The 14,986-nt window shown below is 34.9% G+C and overlaps 1 protein-coding gene across 1 annotated transcript in view; it reads right to left on the reverse strand.

The window, feature by feature from the left end:
* Positions 1-7,297: 7,297 nt before the first annotated feature.
* Positions 7,298-14,986, reverse strand: part of SNTG1 (syntrophin gamma 1) — a 53,636-nt gene continuing 45,947 nt past the window's right edge. The window contains exons 13-16 of the mRNA XM_079796575.1: positions 14,737-14,889; positions 11,360-11,452; positions 9,480-9,590; positions 7,298-7,685 (exon numbers count right to left, since the gene is read on the reverse strand). Coding sequence (XP_079652701.1) covers positions 7,527-7,685; positions 9,480-9,590; positions 11,360-11,452; positions 14,737-14,889 — 516 coding nt within the window. The 3' untranslated portion in view covers positions 7,298-7,526. The remainder of the gene's footprint in view (positions 7,686-9,479; positions 9,591-11,359; positions 11,453-14,736; positions 14,890-14,986) is intronic.

The raw sequence follows: 14,986 nt of genomic DNA on the forward strand, positions 1-14,986 counted from the left end.
TATCTTTAAAATTAATAAAAGAATATTTTGAGATCATGATCCATTTAAAATATACACATAATTCCACTCTTTGTTAATATAGTTGACTTGAACAATACGGGTTTGAATCACACAGGTGCACTTCATATACAGATTTATTTTCCCAATAACTATATAGTTGGCCTTCTTATCTTCAGCTTCTGCATCCTCACATTCAACCAATCACAGATCGAAAATATTATTATTGATCTGAGCTTGGGCATCTGTGGATGCTGAGAGCTGACTCTATGCATTTTTCCCCCACACTATCCTATATAATAAAAGCCTAATATGCTAAGTGTCTGACTGTTCGTTCCACCAGTCGACCAGTCAATATGACATGCACTGACCACCAGGGGGCAGACACTCCAACCAATAGATTAGCTTGCTGCTGGGGTCCAGCAGATCAGGACTGAGTGAGAAGGGCCATACACACCATGGAGCCCTCCCACGGTCCCTCCCACCCTGATCATGCACCGGTGGGGTCCCTTGGCCTGGCCTGTGCCCTCTCACAATCTCGGACCCCCTGGGGGATGTCAGAGAGCTGGTTTCAGCCCAATCTCCAAGGGCTCCCACCGGTGCACGAATCCGTGCACTGGGCCTCTAGTTTTATATAAAGGACTTGAGCATCAGCGAGTTTTGGTATCCACAGGGATCCTGAAACTAACCCTCTCCACAGATACCAAGGAATGGCTGTAATTATGATTTTGGGAAGTCAAAATTTATATGGAGATTTTCAACATGAGTCAATATCCCCAACCCTCACATTAGTCAAGGGCTAATTGTATGTAGTTAACTTTTAAAAAAAATCCATATTTTGCAATTCTTATCCATATATACCCCCCTCCCAAGCATAGTTAGCTATTTATTTTATATTGTATTTTTGTGGGAATATATTTTCACAAGCATTTAAATCCATGTGCTTGTATACAAACTAATTTTTTACCTCTATATAAACATAGACATATGTATAGCATGATATTTACCTAAAATGAATAGTGTATAATTTTTTGGTTAGGAGGTTTAATATAATATCTATAATTTTTTTGTTTTGTCTTGTATTCTTAAGTGCTTAAATTACCTATGATGAGCATATACTCTTTAAATTTTTTTCAATAGAAAACATAAAAAATGAGAGATGTTCATTTGCTTACTGAAATAATATAGATATCACACTTGTTTTCAAATGACTTATGTGATCAATATTTGATAGAGCTGTAATTAAAGACAGCTGTGGCCTTGTATGAAATGAAGTGATGAGTGGCTTCTCAGTTACCAATGACCAGATCATGACGCCCTGTCAGGCCAGTCTTCTCAATAGAGACCCAGCTTATAACGGACCATGGTGAGGATATCAATGTTGTCATGCTTTCCAAAGTTGTAACTCTGGTTGTTTTAGTAATTGGTCAAATAACAACTTTCTTCAATCTCTAGACTAGAGGTCAGATAGTTTATCTTCATAAATATTGGTGAGCCAGAACGGGTCATGTCCCAAGAGGTCAGCCCCCAAGGCAGACAGCTCACATCTGCTCCTGTTCCTTGCAGCTCTGTCTCTCAGGACCCTGCTCTTCACGTATGTAAATCATGCAAGTCTAGCCCAAGAAGTGAAAAGATACATGTAGTAAATAGTATTTGTTTTTATTTTTTCGTATGCTCCAATAAAAAAGATACAGTTTTATTAGTATTACATTAATAAACTTAAAGAACAAGGTGACAAGTTATTGCCACAGATATTAATTTGTATTTACAAACATCCACCAAAACAATAAAAAATGAAATAAATATATTTACATTTCATATTTCTGGTATTTCCTTTTATTTTCATATGTATAAAATATATAACATTTACAACATTTTATTTATCTTCCAAAGTAACTTCCAATGTGCAAAAAAGTGAGTTATAATTTTAAAGTATGAAGGAATAAGAATAAATCATAAATCACAGTTTTAGAGTGACAAAGGGATTCTTTAAGGAGAGCTCATGAGTACAGAAGTGGTAAGAGTGGCAAACTACTTGTTTTTAATATCAGAACATCTACACTTACCTTAAAAAAAAGTAAAGCACAAGACTGTCCTTGTGCTTATAAAGTTCTCCACACTGCTGATGTCTAGCAGTAATTCTAAATTCTGAAATCGGTACTTTTCACAATAACAAATCAAGCTTTTCTCAAATCCAGCATTCAGAGGAGACAAAGTGTATGAGCAAGCCTTGTCACCAATGAGGAAAATGTTGATGTACAAATTAATGCTTTCTCTGCTTACATGGTTATTATGGACTTGACATTTATTTTCAAGTAATTACTTTTCTACTTGCTAGATGACAGTTCTGTGAGCAAAGGCTTTCAAACTATAAGTTGGTGTAAGCCTGGAAAATGGGCAATAAATTACTAGTTGATTATTCTCCCTTAAAAATAGTGTTGGATGATGTATGTTAGGCTACACATTATACTTACATTATCTATGAAAGTAGCTTTAAATAAATATTTGTTCCAATATAACAAATATAAAATGCCCCTGCTTTCATTTACTTCAGCTTAAACTAATTGTTATTTTTTTTAATCAGGCAAAGTACATTATTATAGTAGTTAGCAAAAATTGGAAATATAGTAGTTAGCAAAAATTGGAAATTGAACTCCCTTTTCTGACCTTAGTATCTGTAATACAATATTCTCTTTGAGCTTGCACTATGTACAACTATAATGAACCCTTTAAAAGTGCGTATAGATACACATGTATACATATAAACATATGTATATATGCATCATGTACACACACACACATATACCAAGGCACTGGAGGGGTTAACAAAAATTAAACATTCTGCTGTCAAAATGTTCTCTAGTTTTAACGTGAATACTTCCAATGCTTCTAAAAACTAAATTACATGAGAAGTCGAGATTTATCTTAGTATTTTTTCATATCTAAGCTCTCTCATTCAGTAATCCAAGTTATAACAAATGATGGTGGCTAATATTTGCATTGTCAAAGAAAATGTTACATACTACTCGCTAACAAATGAAAAGTAGAATAATATTTTTAATAGGCGGCTCCCCCAATTATGTAATGTAGTAATTTAGGCCTTTTTATCAATAGTATCAAAAATAAATGCAGCATTATCATAAATTTTAATTCAAGTTACAATTTACAATGCAAGTGTAAAGATATTAAGTATATGTATTTGAAATATTCTTCATATAATCTGTGGTTACCATTTCATTATATATACATATGTATATACATATATATATGTGTTTGTATCTTTGTGTGTGTTTGTGGCACGAGGAGATATCTACCCATCCATATCTCACTGTGCACCTTTTCCTTCATCATACACATAAGCACAGGCTAGAATAATGTTGTGGTGTAACAAAAAAGGTATTTGAATACATTGCCTTTTGTATATGTCAAATGGAGCTTTTACAAATCTAACATTCATTTTTCAATAATTTCATTACCTTAACATAAAGTTTTACACGTTTCTCTTTTAGCTACCTTGCCCATTTCGTATGTCCATTAGACTAGATTATCACACTGATGGCACACAGATGTTAACAGGGTAACATCCAGTTAGTAGCAACGATTGTGTAATGAACTGGCTGCTCTCTGCTGCTTCACCTCCCTCTAAGGTAGATGCCTTCCTGTTTTTCTCCATAAGTTCAATGGCACCCCAGTAAAGCCTGTCTTTGGTGGGCTTCTTATTTTGAATGACTGTTGGGTCTGATCGATAAATAATGAGTAGTATTTCCACAGCATTACCCTCATTATGGATATATATTTAGCTTTGTGGTCAAAATAAATTATATTAATTATTGTTGAATTTTCCACAGTTCTCTTAATTATGTGTCGTAGGCCCAGCTTAACACTTGCCCATGTATAATTATGAATCTTACCATTTAAAAAAATGTTTAATGTGATCAGAATTGATCATATGAAAAGTAAATTGAAAAATCTATGATGATAGAAATAGTTGGATATTAAACTTTTAATTATAATGGTAGTGCCGTTTTACAAACTATTTTCCCCTCTTGAGTGGTATTTTTCTCTTATTTAAGAAATAAATGAAACACCCTTATTAGATCCTTGGTCATTTTCATATAGAAATAATCCGATTTTGATTTAGTTGGGGATATTGGTGTGAATTTAAAAAAGCGTATTTTCCTTTTTTAATGGTCAGCTGGTTGTTTAAAGGCAGATCTCGGTATAGCTGTAGTGAAGGGTAGAAAATGTTTTCCACATGATGCAAATAATTATGTAAGATCTGGAATCTGAGTCACGTGTTACCCCTCCCCCCGATGATTTCAAATTTCCAGCCTCTTGAGATTTATATTCCTAAGAAAATATACCTGAAAGAATCCACGTTGTTTAGAATTCTGTAATAACTTGTTATCACATGGTAAGATAGATGTTTAAATTTTTTAATTTTCAGATCTTACTTTATCATTGTTACTAAAAATGGGAAAAAATATTTAATGAACATGAGTAATAGCTCTGAGACTGCTTTCTAGAAACATTTTAGCTTACGATTAGCTAGGATTAGGATTACAAAGAATTGTTCCTTACACCACAGTTGTTCATATTATTTTTTTCTAGAAAACTTTGGGGTCACTGAAAGTTTAGAAAACTTTAATTGGAAAATAAATTCCATGAGGTAAAATATAAATCTCCTTAAGTGAAAGATAGAACAAGATGTTCGGCAATGGTAAGATATGTACACATATAATACCTTAATTAAAAAAAAGAAAAAAAAGAAAATAAGAAAGAAGACCCAAATAAATAAAATCAGAAATGAAAGGAGAGAAATCACAACAGACATCACGGAAATACAAAGGGTTGTAAGAAAATATTACGAACAACTGTATGCCAACAAATTGGACAAGCTGTAAGAAATGGATAAATTCCTATAAACACAACCTTCCAAAACTGAATCAAATTGAATCAGAAAATCTGAATAGACTGATTGCAACCAATGAAATCAAAGCAGAAAAAACAAAACAAAAAACTCCCAGCAAACAAAAGTCTTGGCTTCACAGGTGAATTTTACCACATATTCAAAGAACAACACCTGTCCTTCTCAAACTATTCCAGAAAATTCAAGAGGAAGGAACACTCTCAAGCTCATTGTACTAGGCCAGTATCATCCTAATTCCAAAACCAGATAAAGACTTCAGAGACAGAAAATTGTAGGCCAATATTACTGATGATCATGGATGCAAAATCCTCAACAAAACATTAGCAAACCAGGCAGTGCCCTCGGGGTGGGGGGGGCAGATCTGTCTCTTGCTTCAACAGTGTTTGGATGGAACAGACCCAGGGACGCCCCTTCTTCCAGCCTCCAGCCACTCTCCTGTCACCACCTTCAGAACCACCTTCCAGACCAGCCAACACACCAGGTTTTTTTCTACCTTAACTCCTTATTGCCGAACAACCCTGAGCTCCCAAATTAATCAGAATTATTCCACCAACATGGAGGCTGTGGCCAACCACCTGGCCAACCCGTATCTGTGGGCCCCCCACACCTACCTCTCTCTGGGCTTCTGTCTCGACCTTGACGATGTGGCTCTCGAGGGCATGGGCCCCTTCTTCCTCGAGTTGGCGGAGAAGAAGTGCGAGGGCGCTGAGCATCTCTAAATTTGCAAAACATTCTCTTCCAGGCCGTGCTGAAGCCTCCCAAGATGAGGGGGCAAAACTCAGGGCCATGGCAGCCGCCGGGCCTGGGAGAGGAGCCTGACCCAGTCCCGTGGGGAGCTGCAGGCCCTGGTTCTCCCAGCGCAGACCTCATCTCTGTGACCTCCTGCAGAACCACTTCCGGGGCGAGGAGGTGCAGCTCATCAAGAAGAGGGGCCACACCTGACTCCCCTCCGCAGGCTGCGGCCCCAGGCTGGGCTGGGCAAGCGTCTCTCTCGGAAAGGCTCACCCTCCAGCACCACTAGGAACCTGTGGAGCCCAGAGGCCTTTGAGGGGCCCCTCTGCATCCCCTGGGGTCTGGCTTTTACCTGAGCCTCTCCCCGAAACTACTAGCCATTCTTCTAACCACCCTTGAGCCCTCTCACATGAACTGGACCAAATGAAACAATAAAGCTTTTTGCAGAAAAAAACAAACAAGCAAACAACAGCAAAAAATATTAGCAAACCAAATCTAGCAAGTGATCAGGTGGGATTTATTCTGGGGATGCAAGGTTGGTGCAATTTCCACAAATCAATTAACGTGATACTCCACATAAACAAAATGAAGAATAAAAATCACATGATTATATCAATAGATGCAGAAAAAGCATTTGACAAAATCCAGCACCGACTTATGATAAAAACTCTCAGCAAAGTAAGAATAGAGGGAACATACCAAAGTGAGAATAGAGGGAACATTCAACATAATAAAGACCATATACGACAAATCCACAGCTAACATTCTACACAATGGGAGAAAAAACTAAAAAAAACAAAAATAAAAACAAAAAATTCCCCTAAAGATCAGGAACAAAACAGAGACGACCACTTTTACCACCCACTCTTATTCAACATAGTAAGGAAAGTCCTAGACACGGCAATCAGGCAAGAAGAAATGAAAGGCATCCAAATTGGAAAAGAGGAAGTAAAGTTGTCATTACTTGCAGATGACATGATATTGTCCATAGAAAACCCTACGGGCTCCACCAAAACCTATTAGAACCAATTAATGAATTCAGTAAAGTAGCAGGGTACAAAATTTAAAAAGAAAGAAAGAAAAAAAAAAAGAACAAGATGTTCGGGAATGTTGCCTTCATTCATAATTAAATCAACACATTTTGGCATATTTGATTGCCACTGGCCGTGAATAACACTTTTGGTATAAGCGCTCCAAGGAGGAAGTGGTTCATTTCACAATTCGTCTATTGTAGGTCTATGTTACTAGCTTTTTGCAATTCTTAAAAACATTTTACAGTAAGATGAAATTGGAGTGCCAGTGCCAAACCATGAAATGATAACACAAGGAGAAATCTACAGCAGCAAATTAAAGTGTGTGTTTTTTTCCTTTGATGAGATCCCCCCCCGCCACCCTCCCCCACATGCTAGTATCCTTGCTGCCATACGTTTTTTGCCTCCTTTCGGTCACTCATGATGTAATCATAGGGCATTAGTTCATGAGCTGAACCAACATGTATTCTGTATACAAAATATCCTAAAATACAGGAGTAACCCTTTGATCGGTATTTTTATTTTATTTATAGAGAATTTACAATTTTTACATTACTTACATAATTCAAATCGTTCCTTCTTTTCTCTCCACTTCTGACGAAAGCAGTATACAGGCTACAAATCAGCCGAGTGAAAGAACGAGCTGTTTTGTTCATTTAGGACTATTCACTGAGGCCTTCCAAAATAGAAATGCTTCGGAGATCCCCCCTTTTTTTTTTTGTCTGCTGAAATTTCCATTTGACTTGATGATATTACTGTCTCTCCAAGGTCTACAATGATGAAGCTGTTCACCTACTTATATAGTCATGGTAAGCGGCGATCCAAAGCTCAGGGTGTCAAGTCGTGTACTTTGCTTTGCTCATGGTAGCAGAACTGGCTGCAGCAGAGGCCGTAGCCTGATGGCCTAAGAAGAGCGGGTCCAGACAAGCTACTTTGGCCGCAAAGAATGAGTGAATGCAGTGAAGAACAGCAAATAGATTCGAAAACTCCAGCTCCTGAAAAGAAAGGAGACATGGGTCAGATGGAATAAAAATAAAAAGTTTACTTAAAAATTTGATAATAAACCATACAAGTAGATAATAGACATTTTTTTTCAAGTGCAATAAACTTAACTATCCCCAGTTATATCTAATACATGGTAACTCTACTGTTCTATTTTTGTTTAATATGTAACGTTAATATATATTGCAGATTTACTATAAGACATGGTGATCTAAGAACTTGTAGGAGTAAGCATACTATCATTCATTGAAGTCATTTCAGTATTGATAAATGCTGCATAAAAATATATTTGGCCTGATTAAAATTTTATTCTTGATAAAATGTAACAAAAGAGAACCACAGGAGTACTTTTAAAGTATTTTTATTTCTTTGTACATACTTCAAATGATAAATTTGGATTGGAATGATTTTAGAAAACATTTTTTACTACTTTTTTAGAATAAGTTATTCATTGCCGTAGGACACTGAATAGGAATTACTGACAGAAAAGGGATATAAGTGGTCATGACATTAGGAGCCACATGGCTCTGTTTCAAAAAATAATGCATTTCATTAATTCCAAATGTATGTGATTTTAACTGTTGTACTTGATTGTTTAAAGTTATTCACTGCTGGTGGGAATGTAGACTGGTATAACCACTATGGAAAGCAGACTGGCAATTCTTCAAATAATTAGGAATAGAGCTATCATTCAACCCAGCAACTCCACTCCTGGGTATATCCTGAAAAACTCACAATCATTTATACGCAAAGATATGCACCCCTATGTTCACTGCAGCATTACTCACGGAGGCCAAAGCATGGAAACAAACAAAGTGCCCTGCAATAGAAGACTGGATAAAAAAGATGTGGGACTAATACGCAATGGAATGCTACTGAGCCAAAAGAAAGGATGAAATAGCGTCATTTAAACAAAATGGATGGACCTTGAGAATATGTGAAGTGAAATAAGGATAAAATTCACAATCATGTCAATATATGCATAAAAATCATTTGACAAAATTCAACATCCATTTATGATAAAAACTCTTTGCAAAGTAGTATCAAGAGAATGCACCTCATCATAATACAGTCACTGTGGGGCAAGCCCACAGAAAACAATTAAATCTTCACTTTGGTATTTATTATTTACCCATTCTTCCACAATGGGATACTATATTTATAATTCATTCCAACCCAAACATTGTTATTGTGAATTCCATAGTAAAATAATGGAAATAATTCAAAATTTGAATATTTAAAATATATGTATTCCTAAAAAATAAAGTAGTGAATCTTTTTGATGAGTTAAAAACAACATAGTTAATATAGTTAAAAATACTAAAAATTTGCATGAAGAAAAGCAAAAAATCATTCATTCGTGCATTTTAATACATAACATGAGAAAATATGAGTTGACATAAAATAATATTCTTTAAGGATTTTTATTCATATTAAAAAATGGAATAATGATAAAAGAGAGTCCGAAACTTTTAAGCATTTTGAATTATTATTTAGTGAATGAAACTACAAAGTAATGATTTTTTTAGTTCCTAGAATATTGTTGTAGTATGATACAAATAAAGCCCCTAAGGAATTAAAAGTAAGAAATATATTTGTTGAGTGAAATTTATTTTAAGTTATGCTTTTCAGTGGAAATTAACCATTAAAATTTTTGTTTTCTTTTGGCCATAAGGTAAACAGGGAATGTATGCTTTTGTCTTTTGATTCTTCTAAATTTTCTCTCCTTTGCTTCTTAACAGTATAAATGTAGTTAGAGATGGTTTATATGATGAACTTGGGCTTACCTTTGCTTCAATCTGTTTAGTATCTGGATTCTGAAACAAAAATTTGATTTTGCTCTTGCCATCATCTGAAGAGCCTTTAAGATGAGAAAACTTATATCTCCAAAGTACAGCCTAGAGGGGAAAAAAAGAAACACACGCAAGTCACCCAGCTCTCTTACAGTTCAATTTGTATGGAATATATTTTTACATCTTTTTTTTCCCCAACCCATTTGTGTCTTTCTTTAGATATAAAGTCAGCCTCTTGTAGACAACATGTGGTTGGATCCTGGCTGTTTTTGTTTTGCTATTCTGCAGGGTTGAAGAAAATAGAAGTTATTGCTCAATGATTTAAAGAGTTTCCGTTTGGAGTGATGGAAAGTTTTGAAAACAGATAATGCAAATTAATGTCACTGAATGTACAATTAATTATGGCTAAAATGGGAAATTTTATATTAAAATGTATTACAACAATTAAAACAACTTTAAAATTCTGTAAGCATTTGTATCTTCAGAATCCACTCAAAATAAATATTAATTTAAAAGTTCACACTTTAAAACATATAAAATAAAATAATCATAAGTTCCTACAAAGGGCCTCTCTTGGCTCATGTTTCGGACTTCTCTAAAATTTATCAAACAAGCAGCATCTGACCTCAGAGTGCCCCATACCCTTCACTCAGTGGCCCCAGGCCCAGCACTAGCTGCAGCTGGACTTAGTTTGCAGCGTGGCCTCTCCCAGGCACTTCCAAGGCAGCATAAACAGCAGCCATCTACAGATTAGTCTGCAGCTCATTCTGGTTGGCCTGGGGCAGGGCACAGGTTGTGACTGACCTCAGCTTGAAAAATAATAAATGTTTAATCAATAAATAGATAACAAGTGAATGGCACTTTATATAAATTTGTTATAACTCATTATTATATATCATATAAGTTCATTTTATATAAGTTCATTGTATCTCATTATCATAAATTCATTTTATGTAAACTCATTATACTTCATTATGATATATTATTGATAATTTTCTTATCAGTAGAGGATTGCCATTAGTCCTTAAAATGAGTGAGAAGGAATGTATCAGTTTGTTGATTCTTTGATACAGAAGAAAGTGGGGTGGATCTAAGGAATTTATGTCCTATGGGAAGAAGAAGACTGGCTTATGTGGAGACCAGAGCCCCAAGTCAGAAACTGCAGCAGTGACACCAGTTACTGGGAGGAGATTAGCGGTGGGGAGGGGTCAGTTTATCTTGAAGATATCTGAGATACGCCTGGCTCAGAAGGTGCCCCTCATCATTCAGTATACATCCCTGCCAGAGACATAACCTTTGTGGAAAGGGCACACCATCAGACAGTACAAGACCTTTTTAAGTATTTACAAGGATTATACTCCTCAGCTAGAAACTTCACACTCAAATTCCCCCATTCTATTGGTATAATTCTAACATTTTACCTAGAAAGCGAAAAATATATTTCCCCCATTTTGATATTAGAGATGTTGCTAAAGAAAAATAATCAAAGGAATATTTTGTTCAAAAAATGTTTTTGAGGAGGAAAATTTTTCCTCAATATAAAGCCATAGCTTTAGTAAAAGCGAAAGAAAGAATATATATATATATATATTTATATATACACACATATATGTATATATACATATATATACATATATATATTCAGTTTATATAGTTCTAATGTTGTGTGCCAACACATTTGTTTCATTCCAATTTTAAACTTTTGTTTTCTATAAACAGATTAAAGCACAACTAAACTTTTATTAACAAAACTGAGAATCTTATATTTGACATATATGATAATTAAAATGCTGACAGGAGTTCAAAGTTATTTCAATCATTCTTAAATTAAAATGTCTGCAGAACATTTCTCAGAGCTGACCCGAACTCATTACCTTTGTTGAAGCATCAAAGCAGATAAATCCTGTGCTAAAGTCGATCGTGAGTCCCATTAGATGACTTTCTAATACACATGCATATGTCTTGCACTAGACGGAACAGAGAACACTGTTACTTTTTATATGATTGATCCAAGATCAGTACTAATAGCTAATAGTTACCCAACACTGTGAAAGCTTCTGTAATGTGTTCTTATATAATAGCTAATATTATCAGCAGTAATCGTATAAGGAAGATAGTATTATCAACATCCTAATGTTAATAATAATAAAAAAAGAACCCAAGTGATTTTTGACCTGCCAAGAGGTATGCAGGACCAAGTTTCCAATCTTTTTTAAAGGATCACTTTTATCATGTACCACACCGACTCTTCTTACTATATTTGCAATAAAACTGGTACAAACATTTTTAGGTGTAGGCAAGATTAAGTTGTCATGTCCTCCAGCTAACTATCCCTGCATTTTCATTAAGCCAAAAGTGGATTATTAAAGATTAAGGTGTTAACTTCTTGGTATGTTCATTTTATAGACGTTATTTAAAGAGAATTCTCAGGCACACAAACACAGATTCTGTAACTAAGGCAGAAATAACAGCGAAAAAATATCTTGACCTTCACAGCTCTTTCTGTTCACCCATGTGACACAAACTATTTCCCAAAGATATTTACCACTCGCCTATTATTTGTATAAAAAGATTGATTCTTCAGAAATCAATAATTGGTGACTTTTTATTTTTATTTTTTTAATGTATTTTATTGATTTTTTACAGAGAGGAAGAGAGAGAGGGATAGAGTTGGAAACATCGATCAGCTGCCTCTTGCACACCCCCCACTGGGGATGTGCCTGCAACCAAGGTACATGTCCTTGACCGGAATCGAACCTGGGACCCTTCAGTCCGCAGGCCGATACTCTATCCACTGAGCCAAACCTGTTTCACAATTGGTGACTTTTTAAATTGAGAGACTAAATTATAATTTCACTTATATAAAAAATTTTTGGAAAGATTAATAAAATTGATATACTGAAATACAAAATAACATATAAGAAATAAAAACTTTAGGTTATATGCAACAGGGTACATTTTTATGTCTATAGTCCAGTTTCATTTGCGTTCAGTTGCAAACTTTAGTGGGAATTAAAATTAAAAAATACTTGTAGTTAAACAAGATGAAAGAAAAGGAAAGAAAAGAAATCTGTCTTAAGCCAATTTTCAATACTAATCCTTGCATTATATCAGTTTTTGTAATACTGTGTATAAAAGTCCATTAAATTAATCACATCTCACTATAATAATAGATAAATGCATTTGCCTTCACCAAAAAGCTATATTCTATATTCATATATTTAAGTCTAATTTACATAGGAAAGTTGTAACTTATGCCAAATTATTTATTTGGAATTAAGTTTTGGTAGATTAGTCATATATCTCATCTTTATTTTATTTATGAACTTTAATGGTAGTGAGAATACTGAGAACATAGATGGAAACATTGTAATGTTTTTCATGTAAATATATTCATATCTTTGAATTTTAAAAATAACACCACCAAAGTATTTAGTCATTCACTATTGATTTCTGATACAGTAATCAATTTTAAAATATTGTTATATTTTTATAGAAAATTTATGACAGGGAAATTATAAAATATATTTTACAAATCCAAACCTTAGAAGGGATTAAATAGTTTACTTTTCACTTACTATGAGCATCATAAATTGCCATTGTGAATTGGTAAGTAGATAGTACAAAGAAACGCATTGTTCAGAACATCAGCTTAGAGAATATGAAGCCCAGATTTTTTAAAAATGTATTGAAATACAGTGAAACAACATAATTTTATCTCTCTCATTTCTAAACATCAGGAGACCTAAAATGAGATCTTAAATTGAGAGATCAACAGGAAAAATACAACATGTAGTTGTTTCCAAGTGAAGTGTAATATTCTAGGGAAATGATAATTAGGAAAACCTAAAACTATCAGTATAAGTTTACAATGTCAACTCTTATTACTAACATTTTTATGCTTTAAAATGGTATTAGATATTGATACTTAAAAAAAAGAATTGTTAATTATCTTTCTATTTATGACATTAAAATGTTAATATGCTAAATTGAGGTTTTATACAGTTAAATTATTAAAACAACATTTCTCAGTTACTTAAACGTTTTTAAATATATGCGGATCCGCAAAGCTATTAGAAAATGTCAACTGAGAAATGAAACAAGTGAAATATGAGTCTCTCCTTGTCCTCTTCCCTGAATTGCCATCCTGGTGCAACTTGATGTCCTAAAGATAGGATTGTAGTCAGAAAAAAAATTAATATATGTTACAAATCTGTTCAACATATTGAAAAAATATGCATCTAAGTCTCCTATTGTAGACAAGCATCCCAGAATTATTCACTGCTATATTATCTTCATCATGTATTTGTTTCCCAAGTAACTATTTACTTTCGTGTTTATTCATGTCCAGGTTCTGAATGTGACAACTGCAACATAACTACTCAGTTTTGCCATTCATCCCTGGTAGCTGTGAAAGGCAGGCCCAATATTTCATAGCCTGTTCCACCTCATGCTTCTATAAATTGTGAGGCTGAAGGATCTATGAAGTTTGATCTAGATATAACTTCATGCTTAAGAAATAAAATTTAATAGGCATCTGTTGAATACTTGTGATGTACAACATGCATTGTACTTCGGTTGGTAGATGGATAGACTATCCCAAGCAAACTATAACTCAGTGTGAGCAATGTCAAGCACACTTCACTCCACTATGAGACTGTGAGCAGAGCTAAGGAAATAATATTGGTGACAAAATCAAGTAATACTGAACAGAATTCTTGTGCAAGGAATAGTGGCAGTCAGGGGGCAGGGTAGACTGGAAGTCAGCAGAATCTTCACAGATGATAGGACCTGTGAAAAAAGTTTCAAAGACTGGGTGGAGTTTTGAAGGGTAGAAAGGAAGCGAAGGCTTCCTAGCAAGAAAAAGCATTGTGAGTGAATGAAGCCATTTAGCTGAAAATGAGGTGGTCATGATTGCAGAACAGGAAACAGTCTTGTGAAGTATAATTAAAATCAGAGCATGTTCATTTTAGATTTAAAGTGGAACGGATTCTAATTTAAATCCCCAATGTATTTTTGATGAGTGATAGGAAATAGCCTCGAGAGATCAAATTGTGGAGAAATTAAAAATGTGTTTTCAGAGCTGCGTTACTATTCGTTCAATCACAATGGCTGATTATCGAGTGTATTTGAGAAGGAGGTCAAGATTCCAAAAGTGGTGTTGTTATGCTAATTTGAATTTCTATGCGAACTGGAAGCTGGTGGGCATGCGTCTCTATGTCCCAGATCCTAAAATCCCACCGACTCTCACCTGTATCCGTTCCACTTCCAGAAACGTTGCTGTTTGGAAGGCTCGCTCCCATTGGGCAAGGTCACAGTCTAGCTCCACGGAGAAGTAGAGGTCCTCCCCAGCTTCGGACTGCACAGTGAAACAGTGCTTCCGCTGGTCCAGGAGGTCACTGTCCTGATGAAAACCTGGAGTTACCCGGGCTGGCAAACATCAGTTCAGATTGCTAACGTGCTCGTACCTTCTTCCATCAGTGTCGACGATGCCAGTCATA

Source organism: Cnephaeus nilssonii (genome assembly GCF_951640355.1).
Source record: "Cnephaeus nilssonii genome assembly, chromosome: 18".
Taxonomy (NCBI): Eukaryota; Metazoa; Chordata; class Mammalia; order Chiroptera; family Vespertilionidae; genus Cnephaeus; species Cnephaeus nilssonii.